A 16,998-nucleotide genomic window follows, 5' to 3' on the forward strand; every position below is an offset into this window, starting at 1 on the left:
TTTTTAAAGACAGTTAGTTAAAAACTGTACTGTTAACTCTGTTGTTTCTGTACAGAGCCTGATGATATCAGGTTGGTGGGAGGAGCCAGTAACTGTACTGGTATACTGGAGATGAAACACCAGAGAGAGTGGAGACCAGTGGATGGGTCTGACTGGAACCTGAAGTCATCAGCTGTAGTGTGTAGACAGCTGGACTGTGGCTCTGCTGTTTCAACAGAAATGACTACTGGCTCTACAGATCGACCTGTATGGAGGACTACATCTTCCTGTGTTGCTTCTGAGTCTTCACTGCGGGAGTGTGTAACAAGGGAGTCTCTTAATTCCACTGACAGACTGGAGGTGAACTGTTCAGGTAACACAATTAATTAAAAAAGGACAGTAATCTTCATGGTGTCATTTTCAATCTACTGTTTATGTATATATCTACTTATACCCCCACCCCCCCACCCCCCCTTTCTCCCTTTTCAGAGTCTGTGAGGTTGGTGAATGGGACTAGTTTATGTTCAGGCACAATTGAGGTGAAGTCTAATCAGTCATGGGTCTCAGTGTGTGAAAGTGACTTTGACCAGCAGGATGCAGAGGTGGTCTGTAGAGAGCTTGGCTGCCGGATTCCCTCAGTCTTCAAGGGGGCACTGTATGGAGATATGAATGTGTCAATGTTGACCAAAGAGTTCCAGTGTGAAGGCAATGAGTCGGTTCTCCTGGACTGTCAAACCTCAAACTCAACTAGAAACTCCTGCTCACCTGACAAGGTTGTTGGAATCATCTGCTCAGGTAAAAGACAAAAACCTTTGTTTTGGAATATCATTTTATAAAGACAGTTAGTTCAAAACTGTACTGTTCACTCTGTTGTCTCTGTACAGAGCCTGGTGATGTCAGATTGGTGGGAGGAACCAGTAACTGTACTGGTATACTGGAGATGAAACACCAGAGAGAGTGGAGACCAGTGGTTGTTGGGTCTGACTGGAACCTGAAGTCATCAGCCATAGTTTGTACACAGCTGGACTGTGGCTCTGCTGTTTCAACAGAAAGGAGATCTGGTTTTACAAATCAAACTGTATGGAGGATTACATCTTCCTGTGTTGGGTCTCATTCTTCACTGAGGGAGTGTGGAACAAAGGAGTCTCTTAGCTCCAGTGACAGACTGGAGGTGATCTGTTCGGGTAAAATAAACAATTACTTAAAAAGTGACAGTTATCTTTACAATCTTGTTTAATCTGCATATATACTTATGTGTCAACGTCTCACTCTCTCTATTGCCCTCTCTCCCTGTCTTTCTTTCCCTCTATCTGTCTTTCCCTCTCTCTATCACTGTATGTCTCTGCAGACTCAACTCGAAACACCTGCTCACCTGATAAGATTGTTGGACTCAAGTGCTCAGGTAAAAGACTAATGACACTTTTGATTTGGATTATTATTTCATAATTAATGTTATATACAGTACTTACATTTATCTTACTCTCTTGTCTCTGTACAGAGCCTAATGCTGTCAAGTTAATGGGAGGAGCCAGTAACTGTATTGGTATACTGGAGATGAAACACCAGAGAGAGTGGAGACCAGTGGTTGTTGGGTCTGACTGGAACCTGAAGTCATCAGCTCTAGTGTGTACACAGCTGGACTGTGGCTCTGCTGTTTCAACAGAAAGGACTTCTGGTTCTACAGATCAAACTGTATGGAGGATTACATCTTCCTGTGTTGGGTCTGAGTCTTCACTGAGGGAGTGTGTAACAAATGAGTCTCTTAGCTCCAGTGACAGACTGGAGGTGATCTGTTCAGGTAAAACAAACAATGACTTAAAATAAGATTCAGGGAATTTGGCTGAGACTCCAAGGTCTCTGTTTATATCTGGTGTTTCAGCTGGCCAATCACCTTTGTCTTGTTACAGATCTGCTGTTTAAGCCAAACATTACTGTCTACGCATCCATAAAAGATTCATCCATCGTGTCTGAGAACAAGCAGCAGGGGTTCAAGGTGTTAAAGGATTATGAATTCACCATCGCCTGCTCTATCCAGCCACAGTACCCAGGAGGCTACTTCCACCTCACCTTCACTGGATCCTACACAACACACAACCACACCCAGCCAGCTGTCAATCACTCTGCCAACTACTTATTTCCTGCAGCAGACCACACCCACCAAGGGAACTATAGATGTCTCTATCACATCAATGTTTCTTCTCACAACTTTTCCTCTGAGAGCGAGCTGATATATCTCACTATCAGAGGTAACCTGAATGAAATGAACATTTAAACTTAAAATAATTTGAAACTCAATCACACAGATGAGACAAACATGACAATAGTGAGCTCAGAATTCAGAAATAGCTAATTTTATCACATTGAGAACTGTTCCTTACAAAATGTTTGGTTCTTATTCCAACATATATATTTTTTTACAGCCATTCCACCATATAACATCCCCAGAGTTCTTCTAACGCTGCTGTTTATGCTGTTATCCATGGGTCTCTATCGTCTCTGTAAGGTAATGTATACAGTATACAGTATGTCTCTATGCAATGCAAGACTGGAATGTAAACGAGGGGCTTAGATTGTTTTATTTTTGAGAGTCTGATCTGTTCAAGTAAGTTAAAGTTGGGTGCTCTTGCGTTTACTCCAGAACACCAGACGGCAGAAGAAGAATGCAGGAGTGGAGACCATTGAGATGGAATATTATTATTACATTGGTGCTTCTCGTTTTGAAGCCAGGAGTCGGAACACAGAAGAGGATCATCTCATATCCATCACAGTGTTAGAAGAAGCTTTTTATGAAGTTATTTAGCTGCATCAACATTCTCCATTAACTTGTTCTGATAAACTATACAAATGTGTTTGTGGTTAGGGTTAGATTGTTAAATTGTTAACGTGTGTTTGTGTTCAGCACAGACACTTAAAAAAGTACTACTATACTATCTCACTTTAAAAAGTACTACTATACTATCTCACTTTAAAAAGTACTACTATACTATTTATTATCTATTATGATTGGTCTAGAGATTTGTGAGATTAGCTCTGGATAGAGCAGAATAAATAAATGACGTTTACAGTTTGTTTATAGATGTAAACAAACAAGCATTGGAGAAAATGAATATAAGGGAGAATTATAAACCAGGAGCAAGTAAACATTATTTAAAAATGTGATCATCCCCTATTTCCATCAGGGAGAGACCATTGCCTGCTTTACCCAGCTGTGTCTCCAGGAAGAGTCCAAAGTCCAAGGGTCAACCTATTAACATCCAAGATAATAGGTACCTACTTTTGCTATAGTAAATATCACTACCTTTAATAGGCACAACTACTGTACACGATAGTAATATAATTACGTTATAGTCACAACTTTAGATTTTCATTACTACTGTGATTGTATGATTCTATAAAAATAAACAGAGATGACTTAGTGTGTGTACTAATGCTTCATGTGTGGCTCAACGTAATTTACATAGATTGTTACAGTGATTCTCAAGGTTTTTGTTGTATTTCAAAGAACCCCACTGTGATACTAGATTTAAATTATATCATTGTTGTTTTATCTCTAAGACCCCACACTAAATCCTCAGTGGTAATTTATATCCGAGAGTGTACAAATGGAACACTCCATTTTACACTCCAGAACTTACAGACCAGTAAGGATCCATTTAGTTCCTAACAATCAACACCATAGCTATGCCCCACTACTACTAACACATAAGTCTACTGTATGTCCCACTAATAACACATAGGCCTACTGTATGTCCCATTAACTTTAACATAAGTTCCTCTGTTAGGTGGTACCGTTCCAACATCACAGGCGTGGAAGCAGAGTACCTCTTGTTGACTCATGGAATGGACGGAAGCTTCTTGGTCAGGCCCACTAAGAGTGAACCTGGAGTCTTTACTTTATCTGTACGGTGAGTGTTGATAATGTCTCTGTCCACAGCCAGTCATCATTATTCCAAAGCCAGTGCATGTTGCCCATCTTTCACATATAATCTGCTTCTTTTCTTTTTACAGGCATAATGGAACAGTCATACACATTAACATCCAGAACACAGGAGAGTTCTATGAGGTTGATGGTGGGGATCAGTTCGCCACACTGTCTGACCTGGTCGAGTATTATATGGAGCATCATGGGCCATGTGTCATCGAGCTCAAATATCCACTGCATTGTGCTGACTTCCTGGGACAAAAATGTGAAACCTTTTCAAGGTATCATAAAATAAAACAGCAAATACTTTTTCCTAAAAGGGGCTTTATGTTTATCGGAATGTAAATGCCCAAATAATATTTATATTTTAGAATAAAGCTTATCATTCTATTCTATTTTCATTCATATCAAAGTTTTTTGATTGATTGAATACTTTATTAGACAGCATGAGGTAAAGTTAGACATTAAGGCTAAAAGGATAACACAAAAAAGTCTTGGGGACTTGTTTCTATTGTGGTCATATACTATGTTTAGTAAAATGTAATTCTGTGTAAGTGTTTAAATACAAATAACCCTCATTTTAAAAATGCAAATAGTGATACATGCATATCGTCAGTGTCCGGGACGAACCAGCTACATCCATTTTCAGCTTTTTTTTTTTTTTTCATAAATCAACGCTATTGAACACCCTTTACGTCTGTGTAAAAATCAAAACATTTGAACCAATGAAAAGTATTAAAAAGCGCCTCTGACGAAAACTCCCAACTCCATTGGATCCTCAAACTGTCCGTCAAAAACAAACAACCCCCCCCCAGGAGGAGGAGCACGACGTAAAGCTCCCCGTTGTCTTTTAAAACTATACAGTGTACCTGTTTATCAAACTTAGCACTGACGCTAATGTTATGAAAACAAGTAATTATATTTCTAAAATCTATGAGGTTTTCAATGAGGAGAGCAATGTGACAAGAAGAAAGGCATTCATAGCATTTCTGTCGTGCTGAAACCTCTCCCTCAGCAGCGAGTGGAGCTATTGTTTGGACAACAACTCCATTTCAGCTTGATTTCTGCTCGTCTGAAACTACTAACTCCACTAGCGCTGGGTAAAGTGTTGATTTACCCGCGATTTGGGTAAAGTGTTGATAATATAATGACACATGCAAGTATCTGACAATATATAAAGTCACTATACCAACTTTGATGAGGCAGTATTGATTTGTTTTAAAAATATAAGGTTTTCTTCATTTCCTGAAAAACTTATATTTTGTTTTCTCGTTTCCTGAACAATGAGCGTTTTGGAGTTAGCAGGTTCAGGCTGGACAGCAGAGATATATATGCTTAGACTACCAGAAATATTACTACCCACGGGTACAACTCAAAAGTTGTTGGTATGTTCCAAAACAGGCCTTACACTGGAAAAAAAAAAGTGCAAAAATGTATGAAAATATATGTCCCACTATTTTTAAGATTAAGTTCCTCTGTTAGGTGGTACCGTTCCAACATCACAGGCGTGGAAGCAGAGTACCTCTTGTCGACTCAGGAAATGGATGGAAGCTTCTTGGTCAGGCCCAGTAAGAGTAAACCTGGAGTATTTACTTTAACTGTACGGTGAGTGTTGATAATAATGTGTCTGTCCACAGCCAGTAATCCTTACAGTGCATGTTGCTGTCTTTCACATAATAATCTGCTACTAATTGTGCCATTTCTCTGTATCTTTTTTCTCCCTCTTCTTCTTTCTTTCTTTTTTTACAGGCATAATGGAGCAGTCACAAACATTAAGATTCAATACACAGGAAAGTACTATGATGTTGGTGGTGAGCAGTTCGCCACACTGCCTGTCCTGGTTGAGTATTGTATGGAGCATAATGGGTACCTTGAAGAGATAAATGGAGATGTAATCGAGCTCAAATATCCACTCAATTGTGCAGACTCCGTGGGACAAAGACGTAAAAGCTTTTCAAGGTATAAAAAAAAAAAAAAACAGCAATTACAAATTCTGAAAGGGTATTTATGTTCATTGGCGTGTACGGTAAATGCCCATATAGTTATATCTGAGAATAAAGCTGATAATTCTATTTGATTGTCATTCATATCATTATCAATGTACGCTAGTAAAATGTCATTGCAACTGAATGCTCGATTGAATGCTCGATTGAAACACCATCAGCGTAAACAACAGCGATGTCCCACTAATAACACATACAGCAGGCCTACTGTCTGTCCTACTAACTTTAACGCAATGATCCTCTGTTAGGTGGTACCGTTCTAACAACCCAGTGGATGTGGAGTACCTCTTGTTGACTCGTGGAGTGGATGGAAGCTTCTTGGTCAGGCCCAGTAAGAGTAAACCAGGGGACTTTATTTTATCTGTACGGTGAGTGTTGATAATGTCTCTGTCCACAGCCAGTAATCATTATTGCAAAGCCAGTGCATGTTGCTCGTCTTTCACATATCTGCTACTAATATGTAATTTCTCTGAACGTTTATTTTTTTTCTTCTTCTTGGTGTTTTTTTGTTTTTGTTTTTTTACAGTCATAATGGAGCAGTCACACACATTAAGATCCAGAACACAGGAGAGTTCTATGATGTTGATGGTGGGGAGCAGTTCGCCACACTGCCTGACCTGGTCGAGTATTATATGGAGCATCATGGGCAACTTAAAGAGAAAAATGGAGATGTTCTCGAGCTCAAATATCCACTAGATTGTGTAGACCTGGGCCAAAGACGTAAAGACTTTTCAAGGTATCTTCATATAATTGGTCCTCACTAATGCTCATGATAAAATGGTACAATTTCTTTCTACTCGGTCTGTGTCTCATGAGGGCTGTGGACACTTCAGAAACCTGCATACCAGTGACATCATCGCTAGGCAGATTTTTCTTTTCAAACAAGTCAAGACTCAATGGCTTCAATTATAGCATTTCAAGGACTAGAAAGCCTGCAGTTTCTATTAGGTTGGATTCCCCATTGATGATGTCACTGGCAGGCGGGTTTCTGAACTGTGTACAGCCCTCCTCTGAGAAACAGACCGAGTAGACAAAAATCATACCATATTATAATGAGCATTAGTGAGGATCAATTATATGAAGATGGGTGAAGTTGTTCTTTAACAACTGCGATGTCCCACTAATAACACACATAGGCCTACTGTCTGTCCCACTAACTAAGTTCCTCTGTTAGGTGGTACCGTTCCAACATCACAGGCGTGGAAGCAGAGTACCTCTTGTTGACTCATGGAATGGATGGAAGCTTCTTGGTCAGGCCCAGTAACAGTAAACCTGGAGTCTTTACTTTATCTGTACGGTGAGTGTTGATAATGTCTCTGTCCACAGCCAGTCATCATTATTCCAAAGCCAGTGCAGGTGGCCCAGATTTCACATAGAATCTGCTACTAATACTGTATGTCATTTCTCTGAATGTTTTTTTTTTCCCTCCTTCCACTTTTCCCCCCTTCTTTTTTTTTTTTACAGTCATAATGGAGCAGTCACACACATTAAGATCCAGAACACAGGAGAGTTCTATGAGGTTGATGGTGGGGATCAGTTCGCCACACTGCCTGACCTGGTTGAGTATTATATGGAGCATCTTGGGCAACTTAAAGAGAACAATGGAGGTGTTATCGAGCTCAGATATCCACTACATTGTGCTGACTCCCTGGGACAAAGATGTGAAAACTTTTCAGGGTAATAAACAGCATTTAAAACATTTTAAAACAGCAAAATTAAACGATGACAGTCCAACCACAAGATAAGAGGACGGGGGAGGGGGGGGGTGCATAAGGTATGCAGGCTATGGAAAGAGTCTCGGGTGATTCAAATGCTAGGGAGAAGAGGTGTGCTTTGAGTCTGGATTTGAAGGTGTCCAGGGAGGGGGTAAACCTAACAGTGGACGGAAGGCTGTTCCAGAGTGTTGGACCAACCACAGGAAAAGCTTGGTCACCCTTTTGCTTTAAGCGGGTGTGTGGGACTTTGAGAAGCCTCTGGTCAGAGGATCTCAGTGGCCTGGTGCTGCTAGTCCATTTAGTGCTTTAAAAACAAATAGCTACTTTAACAGCTATGGCCCACTAATAACATATATATAGGCCTACTGTCTGTCCCATTCACTTTAACATGAAGTTCCTCTGTTAGGTGGTACCGTTCCAACATCACAGGCGTGGAAGCAGAGTACCTCTTGTTGACTCATGGAATGGATGGAAGCTTCTTGGTCAGGCCCAGTAACAGTAAACCTGGAGTCTTTACTTTATCTGTACGGTGAGTGTTGATAATGTCTCTGTCCACAACCAGTCATCATTATTTCAAAGCCAGTGCAGGTGGCCCATCTTTCACGTACAATCTGCTACTAATATGTAATTTCTCTGAATGTTTTTTTTTTTACAGGCATAATGGAGCAGTCATACACATTAAGATCCAATACACAGGAGAGTTCTATGATTTTGATGGTGAGGAGCAGTTCGCCACACTGCCTGACCTGGTTGAGTATTGTATGGAGCATCATGGGCAACTTAAAGAGAAAAATGGAGATGTTATCAAGCTCAGATATCCACTAAATTGTGCAGCCGCCCTGGGCCGAAGACGTAAAGACTTTTCAAGGTATCAAATAAAAAACAAAAACATATTCCCTTACGCTGAAAAAAATAATAAATGCAAAAATCTATGAAAATATCTTTAACTTGATCTTTGAGATTCGTTTTTTCTCTCTCAGTCAACAAAACAAAGTTATTGTATTCAAACTTTCAAGGACTAGAAAGCCTGCAGTTTCTATTAGGTTGGATTACCCATTGATGATGTCACTGGCAGGCGGGTTTATGAACTGTGTACAGCCCTCCTCTGAGACACAGACCGAGTAGACAAAAATCATACCATATTATAATGAGCATTAGTGAGGATCAATTATATGAAGATGGGTGAAGTTGTTCTTTAACAACTGCGATGTCCCACTAATAACACACGTAGGCCTACTGTCTGTCCCACTAACTAAGTTCCTCTGTTAGGTGGTACCGTTCCAACATCACAGGCGTGGAAGCAGAGTACCTCTTGTTGACTCATGGAATGGATGGAAGCTTCTTGGTCAGGCCCAGTAACAGTAAACCTGGAGTCTTTACTTTATCTGTACGGTGAGTGTTGATAATGGCCGCGTTTCCCAAAGAGATTCGTAGAGATGCTGCGTTGAGCATCTGCGCAGGTTCTACGACGGGTCTTACGTGTGTCCACACAGTCTGCGCAGTACCATAGCAGCCACGTAGATTTCAGGTCATGCGCAGCCTACGCAGCTTGCGTAAGAGCCTGGGACCCGGCGAAACCTACGCTCTACCCTCATTAGTAGCAGCTGGTTGTGCCCAACGTGCTATGGGTTCCCACGTCCACGGCGTTACGTCTCTGCTAAAACTACATTTGGGAGACAGAATGGCGTATCCTACTCTCCTCCTACTTCTGCGAGAGGCGTAGCCCTGCAGTGCTGTCCTACGAAGCAGTTTGTTACTAGCGCCCTGGGGCGGTAGTAACACCCATCGTAGCGAAATAGATCTATGAAAAGACCGACCGACCGACCGACCACACACACACACACACACACACACACACACACACACACACACACACACACACACACACACACACACACACACACACACACACACACACACACACACACACACACACACATTTAATTTATATGTATATGTATATGTATGTATATATATGTATATGTATATGTATGTATATATATACATATACATATATATATATATATATATATATATATACATACATATATATATATATATATATATATATATATATATATATATATATATATATATATATATATATATATATATGAACCCGAAGTTTACAAATTGTACTGTACTCTCACGAATGATCTCTGATCTGATCATCTGATAAAAAATATTAAGCAAGCCAAGTTAACTAAAGGACGTAAAACCCCAGTTCCCCTCACAAAGTGACAGCTGACGTCTGCAAGATATAAATGTATATGAAAAAACATAAAACTACCAAAAGTAACAGCGTTCAGTATGGGTCCGCCACTAGCCTAGCGGTCTAGGCGCATATCACACAATTTGGGAATCCAGCAAGATAGCTGACCCGGGTTTGACTCCTAGTACCGACGACCTTTACTGTGTCTCTCTCCCCTTTTCCTGTCAGTCTATTGTCCTGTCCAAATAAAGGCAAAAAAGCCCCTAAATATATATTTTTAAAAAAGGACGCAGAATGTCCCATTTCCCAAGTTTAATATGTATAAATATATTTTTAAAATAGCAGATTGCAAGCCCACAACGCCTCTTAAGCTTGTAGATGTAATTTAATGCATAAATATATTCAAACGTTGTATTTAGAGTGGACTGCTTCAGGACATCTGACAGTTGACTCTGTCACCTTTTATAAGATGATCTAATTTGCTAGAAGTTATAAACACCGGATTCATGCATATGTAGTGAGGCAGTGAGCTGGGATTGAACCCGAAGCTCCCACTCTCCAGCACGACACGTTACCAGTCATGCCAATAAGCCTGAGCTCGATAGCCAGGTCTTTTGCACTCCATTTCTCGCTAATTTGAGTGTGGGGGCTACACAGAGAATCAGCGCAGCAGTTCCTCCTATAACAGGCTGCGATGATGATTAAAGTCCCCAGTTCCTCTCACAAAGTGACAGCTCTTGCGCTCGCCATGTTTATGAACGGTTAAAAAATATTTTGAAAATAGCAGATCTACAAGCTCACAACGCCTCACAAGCTTGTAGATCTGCTATTTTCAAAAGATTTTAATACATATTAAATTTGGGAAATGGGACATTCTGCATATCTTTACTTTTGGTATTTTAAGTATATTTAATTTACTTGCATAATGGGGACACTTTAGTGTTTTATTTACCTTGCAGATGTCACCTCACCACTGTAATTTAATTCATAAATATATTATTCAAAAGTTGTATTTGGAGTGGACTGCTTCAGGACATCTGACAGTTGGCTCTGGTATTTTTATGATCCATTTCACTTTCGCAAAGGGTGTTTAAACTGCTGTGTAGCGTAGGACAGCACTACGTAGTTCATGTAGGCTTTACGTAGGCTGCGTCCAGGAGGTCTTCACGTGCATGCTGTCTCGCGAATGTAGTTTTAGCACACACGTAACGAGAACCTACGACGATGGTATCTCCTGAAGCCAGTTTAGATGGCACGTTGGGCACACACAGCTGCTACTAATGAAGATAGTGCGTGGCGGGGTTGCTACTGCGCAGGTGCGTGGAGGCTCTTATATTCGTTTGGGAAACCTGGCCATTGTCTCTGTCCACAGCCAGTCATCATTATTCCAAAGCCAGTGCAGGTGGCCCAGATTTCACATAGAATCTGCTACTAATATGTCATTTCTCTGAATGTTTTTTTTTTCCCTTCTTCCACTTTTTCCCCCTTCTTTTTCTTCTTCTTTTTTACAGTCATAATGGAGTAGTCACACACATTAAGATCCAGAACACAGGAGAGTTCTATGAGGTTGATGGTGGGGATCAGTTCGCCACACTGCCTGACCTGGTTGAGTATTATATGGAGCATCTTGGGCAACTTAAAGAGAACAATGGAGGTGTTATCGAGCTCAGATATCCACTACATTGTGCTGACTCCCTGGGACAAAGATGTGAAAACTTTTCAAGGTAATAAACAGCATTTAAAACATTTTAAAACAGCAAAATTAAACGATGACAGACCAACCACAAGATAAGAGCACAGGGGAGGGGGGGGGGTGCATAAGGTATGCAGGCTATGGAAAGAGTCTCGGGTGATTGATTCAAATGCTAGGGAGAAGAGGTGTGCTTTGAGTCTGGATTTGAAGGTGTCCAGGGAGGTGGCAAACCTAACAGTGGACGGAAGGCTGTTCCAGAGTGTTGGACCAACCACAGGAAAAGCTTGGTCACCCTTTTGCTTTAAGCGGGTGTGTGGGACTTTGAGAAGCCCCTGGTCAGAGGATCTCAGTGGCCTGGTGCTGCTAGTCCATTTAGTGCTTTAAAAACAAATAGCTACTTTAACAGCTATGGCCCACTAATAACATATATATAGGCCTACTGTCTGTCCCATTCACTTTAATATGAAGTTCCTCTGTTAGGTGGTACCGCTCCAACATCACAGGCGTGGAAGCAGAGTACCTCTTGTTGACTCGTGGAATGGATGGAAGCTTCTTGGTCAGGCCCAGTAACAGTAAACCTGGAGTCTTTACTTTATCTGTACGGTGAGTGTTGATAATGTCTCTGTCCACAGCCAGTCATCATCATTTCAAAGCCAGTGCAGGTGGCCCATCTTTCACGTACAATCTGCTACTAATATGTAATTTCTCTGAATGTTTTTTTTTATTACAGGCATAATGGAGCAGTCATACACATTAAGATCCAATACACAGGAGAGTTCTATGATTTTGATGGTGAGGAGCAGTTCGCCACACTGCCTGACCTGGTTGAGTATTGTATGGAGCATCATGGGCAACTTAAAGAGCAAAATGGAGATGTTATCGAGCTCAGATATCCACTAAATTGTGCAGCCGCCACGGGCCGAAGACGTAAAGACTTTTCAAGGTATCAAATAAAAAATAAAAACATATTGCCTTACGCTGAAACAATAAATAGATGCAAAAATCTAAGAAAATATCTTCTACTTGATCTTTGAGATCAGTTTTTTCTCTCTCAGTCAACAAAACAAATTTATTGTATTTTAATGTTAAATACTGGTTTTAAACTGAATGACAATATTTTTAAGATTGGATCTTTGAACCGCTCACACTAGACTAGAGGATAATCATGCCTGAGATTCGCTCCCAATCTAGGCTGGGGTACGGCACACGGCTGATCTACATACAAGCACGCACGCGTGCACACACACCTAGCACAGACACACCCTTCCAAACAAGCTATATAACAAATCATAACAAAAATGTTAAGAAAATACGACGATAATCATAACACCCCCAGTCCCAAGAATTAAGCATCCCCATATAATGCATGCTTAACCCTTGTAAAGGATAACTTCGAAACACATATCAGTAACTAGAAAAAGTGCTCCTTGGAGCCAGGTCAGGTATGTTATTGTGGCCTCCTGGTGGCGCTATAATAGGCCAATGTGAAAAGGGTGCCATTTATTCGTCGTTCACGGCAATCGGACACTGCATTCATGATTTGAGGCATTTTGTTCAAATTTTGTTTTGCTAAATTAGACCTGCTGGTGGCGCTATAACAGGCCAATGTGAAAAAGGGTGGCATTTCTTCCTTGGCCAAGTGGGAATGTGTTTGTGAAATTTCGCGGAAATCGCAAGCTGCGTTCATGATTTGAGGCATTTTGTTCAAAACGGACCAAATTTTGGAAGCGAACCTTAGCCAATGAGGATGGAATATGGGAAATCAGACAGATACGTGTTGATCACATGACTATAGAGATAGTGTGTACCGATTTGCATGACGTTTGGATAAAATCTGTAGGAGTAATGTAAAAAAAATGGTTTTGCACAAATCGGCCTCCAGGTGGCGCTATAACAGGCCCATGTGAAAAATTTGAGGCAGAGGTTCTGAATTTGCATCCAGGGAGTATGTGTGCACAGTTTCGCAGCGACCGGGCCAACGGTGCCAGAGATTAGCTGGTAACACACGGACAGGACACACACACGGACACACACACGGACGGACGGACGGAGGGTAAAACATACTCTCTCGCCATGCCTTTCGGCCTGGCGGAGACAATTATATTCTCAGTGCCTAGCAAAATCTTGCAAAATGGACCACAGCAGCACAGAGCAAAATAGAATGAACAGAGTCATAACACCTAAATATTGATTAAATGTGATTCCTTAAGCAATAACAATAATGACTCCAGGAACTACTAGCGGCAAGGATTTTTTCCATTAAGCTATTTTTGTCTCCGCCAGGCCGAAAGGCATGGCGAGAGAGTATGTTTTACCCCCTGTCCGTCCGTCCGTCCGTGTGTGTGTGTGTGTCCGTCCGTCTGTGGACAGCTAATCTCTGGCAGTGGCACCGTTGGCTTACACGCAGCCAGACTGTGCACACACACTCCCTGGATGCCAATTCAGAACCCCCCTAACCCTGCACCGTGATTGGCCAATCACAGTCTATTCAGGACTGTGATTGGCTAGGGAAACATGACACATGTGCATAGCCCTATAAATAGGACCATAACTTAAAAAAAACCATAAATGTGTTTTTTTAAAGTTATGGTTTCTTCCATCACTTCTTCCATCACTTCTTCCATCACTGTGATGACCACTGTGACCACACCGCCCACTTCACACTGGGTGTGATTTTTTATATTACTTCTACAGATTTTATCCAAACGTCATGCAAATCGGTACACAGTATCTCTATAGTCATGTGATCAACACGGATCTGTCCGATTTTTCATATTCCATCCTCATTGGCTAAGGTTGGCTTCCAAAGTTTGCAGGATTGGTCGGTTTTGAACAGAATGCCTCAAATCATGAACACAGCGTGCGATTTCCGTGAAATTTCACACGCACATTCCCACTAGGCCAAGGAAGAAATGCCACCCCTTTCACATTGGCCTGTTATAGCGCCACCAGCGGGTCTAATTTAGCAAAACACATTTTTGGAACAAAATGCCTCAAATCATGAATGCAGTGTCCGGTTGCCGTGAAAGGCCTAAGAATAAATGGCACCCTTTTCACATTGGTCTATTATAGCGCCACCAGGAGGCCACAATAACCGTACCTGGCCTGGCGGAGACCTCGGAGCACTTTTTCTAGTTAAGTCATGAAACTGTATGAAATATTAGATATTTAAAATGTGTATGCTAGGCTAGCTGAACTTAAATTGCAGGCATGAAATGGCCCCTACAATACATACTGAGACTCAAATTGTGTGTGAGGCCGTGCAAGCCTCTGCTTAGTAGACATACAAATAATGAAGTTGCTCTAGTATGGAAAATACTTTGACTGCACACATCCCCGGGTATGGACTAGTTCAGTGTAACCCCAGCATTTTCTATTAAAATACAACTTTGTTTTGTTGACTCACAGACACACAAAAACCTAATTTCAAAGGCATTTTTCCTAATGATAATGAATTTATTTATATAGCACATTTCCAGACAAGTCACAAAGTGCTTTACAGAGCAGAATAAAAAGAACAATCATGATAAAACTTTGGATAGAAGCTGTTACAGACGATAAAGCAACAAATACATACAGATATACTCAAATAAAACAAAAATGACAGTAAAATTTAAGAAAAGGCCTTAGTATAGAGATAAGTTTTCAGAAGAGTTTTAAAAGATGATACTGATTTTGCACGTCTTAGGGTGACAGGTAGGGCGTTCCAGAGCTTAGGGGCCCGGACTGCAAAAGCTCTTCCACCCTTTGTGATGAGCTGGGGTGTGGGGGTCTCCAGGAGGGCCTTATCCGAGGATCTGAGGCTGCGTACAGGCCTATAAGGTTCCAGCATGGCAGAAATATAAAGGGGGGCCTGCCCATTCACGGCTTTAAAGTTCATAAGTAAAATCTTAAAATCAATTCTAAAATTAACAGGTAACCAGTGAAGAGCAGCTAAAATGGGGGTGATATGGTCACGTTTCTTGGTGTTGGTTAAAATTCTAGCAGCTGATAGATGGAATTACAATAATCTAATCGAGAAGAAATAAAAGCATGAATCACCTTTTCTAGGTCTGCAATGTAAGGCATCTTACTGATCCTTCAAGTGAGGCTCGATTGAAACACCGTCAGCATTAACAACAGCTGTCCCATTCCTACTAATAACACATAAGCCTATACTGTATGTCCCACAGTCCCACTAACTTTAACATGATGTTCCTCTGTTAGGTGGTACCGTTCCAACATAACAGGTGTGCAAGCAGAGTACCTCTTGATGACTTGTGGAATGGATGGAAGCTTCTTGGTCAGGCCCAGTAAGAGTAAACCTGGGGTCTTTGCTTTAACTGTACGGTGAGTGAATGATTACTGGCTGTGGACAGAGACATTATCAACAAAGCCAGTGCAAGTTGCTAGTCTCTCACATAATAATCTACTAATATGGCAATCTTTTTTTTTACAGGCATAATGGAGCCGTCAAACATATTAAGATCCAGAACACAGGAGAGTGCTATGATGTTTGTGGGGATCAGTTCGCCTCACTGCCTGACCTGGTCGAGTATTATATGGAGCATCCGGGGCGACTTGAAGAGAAAAATGGAGAAGTTATCGAGCTCAAATATCCACTGCATTGGGAAGAATAGTAGAGTCTTTCTGGAAAGGTTTCTCTTTTAACGTGGTGGCACTGGTGACATATCTTTGGTCACTACAGAAACATTTCACACAGTTCAGACAGAAAACAACAGATGTGTTCTCAGACTCTACTCCGCAGAGATCAAAGGTCATACAGTATATGACCAATGCAATAGTCCACAGTCTTTGTAAATATTTGTAATTAATATATTTGTGTGTCACGGCTAATGATCATTCATTGTTATATGCAATGTATTGTTTTTAAATTCTTTCCAACATAAACATAATCTTAATTTCTGCATTGTCAGTTTCCTGTGTTTCAGTAACCAAACTTCAAATTGTCATGCATTTTGGAGGACATGGTTTTCATTCAACTAATCGAAGAACCTAATCAAGAAATGGTTATTTATTTGTGTGTAAATTGTAATTAGGATTGTCCATTTAGTAGAAAATAAATTGTGAATGGATCGTCCAATGTTTTATTAAAATGGTGGGCATATGTAGGCTAAGGCTTCCTCAATGAGATGGTTAACTCAAAATGATCTATCTCATCTCAGTAGTGAAGCAGAACAAGAGATGTTGGCTTCATAAACCTGGAACACACAGATGCTCTGCTTTCATTCAGTGAAGCAGCTCATTGATGCCAAGACGCATGGCAGTTGAGTTTTTTAGAGAGATTTCTTCTTCTAGATTCGTCACAGTAGCCATTGTGATGGTTAAACAGCTGAAGTTAAGAGCGTTATTTGTGCATGGGTTTTTAGGTGTTAATTAAGGCATGCAACTTTGCCCTGCGTTTACATAATAAAACAATAAATACATGTTTTACCCATCATTTCTCTCTATACCAGCAGTTAGCAGCCACTGGA

General features: G+C 40.9%; 1 protein-coding gene across 1 annotated transcript; it reads left to right on the top strand.

Moving 5' to 3' along the window:
- Positions 1-219: 219 nt before the first annotated feature.
- Positions 220-16,342, top strand: LOC308096375 (uncharacterized protein; the record flags this gene model as incomplete). Its single annotated transcript, XM_080443799.1, has 21 exons — positions 220-352; positions 547-774; positions 864-1,163; positions 1,328-1,381; positions 1,478-1,550; positions 1,643-1,700; positions 2,618-2,748; positions 3,159-3,245; positions 3,555-3,620; positions 3,762-3,884; positions 6,431-6,640; positions 7,079-7,201; positions 7,369-7,581; positions 8,026-8,148; positions 8,275-8,487; positions 8,889-9,011; positions 11,343-11,555; positions 12,005-12,127; positions 12,255-12,467; positions 15,731-15,853; positions 15,963-16,342. The coding sequence occupies 21 exons, from the start codon at positions 220-222 to the stop codon at positions 16,141-16,143; spliced, it is 3,111 nt and encodes a 1,036-aa protein (XP_080299925.1). The 3' UTR covers positions 16,144-16,342.
- Positions 16,343-16,998: the final 656 nt, after the last annotated feature.

Source organism: Gymnoscopelus braueri, assembly GCF_963280865.1.
Source record: "Gymnoscopelus braueri genome assembly, chromosome: 12".
NCBI classification, from domain to species: Eukaryota; Metazoa; Chordata; class Actinopteri; order Myctophiformes; family Myctophidae; genus Gymnoscopelus; species Gymnoscopelus braueri.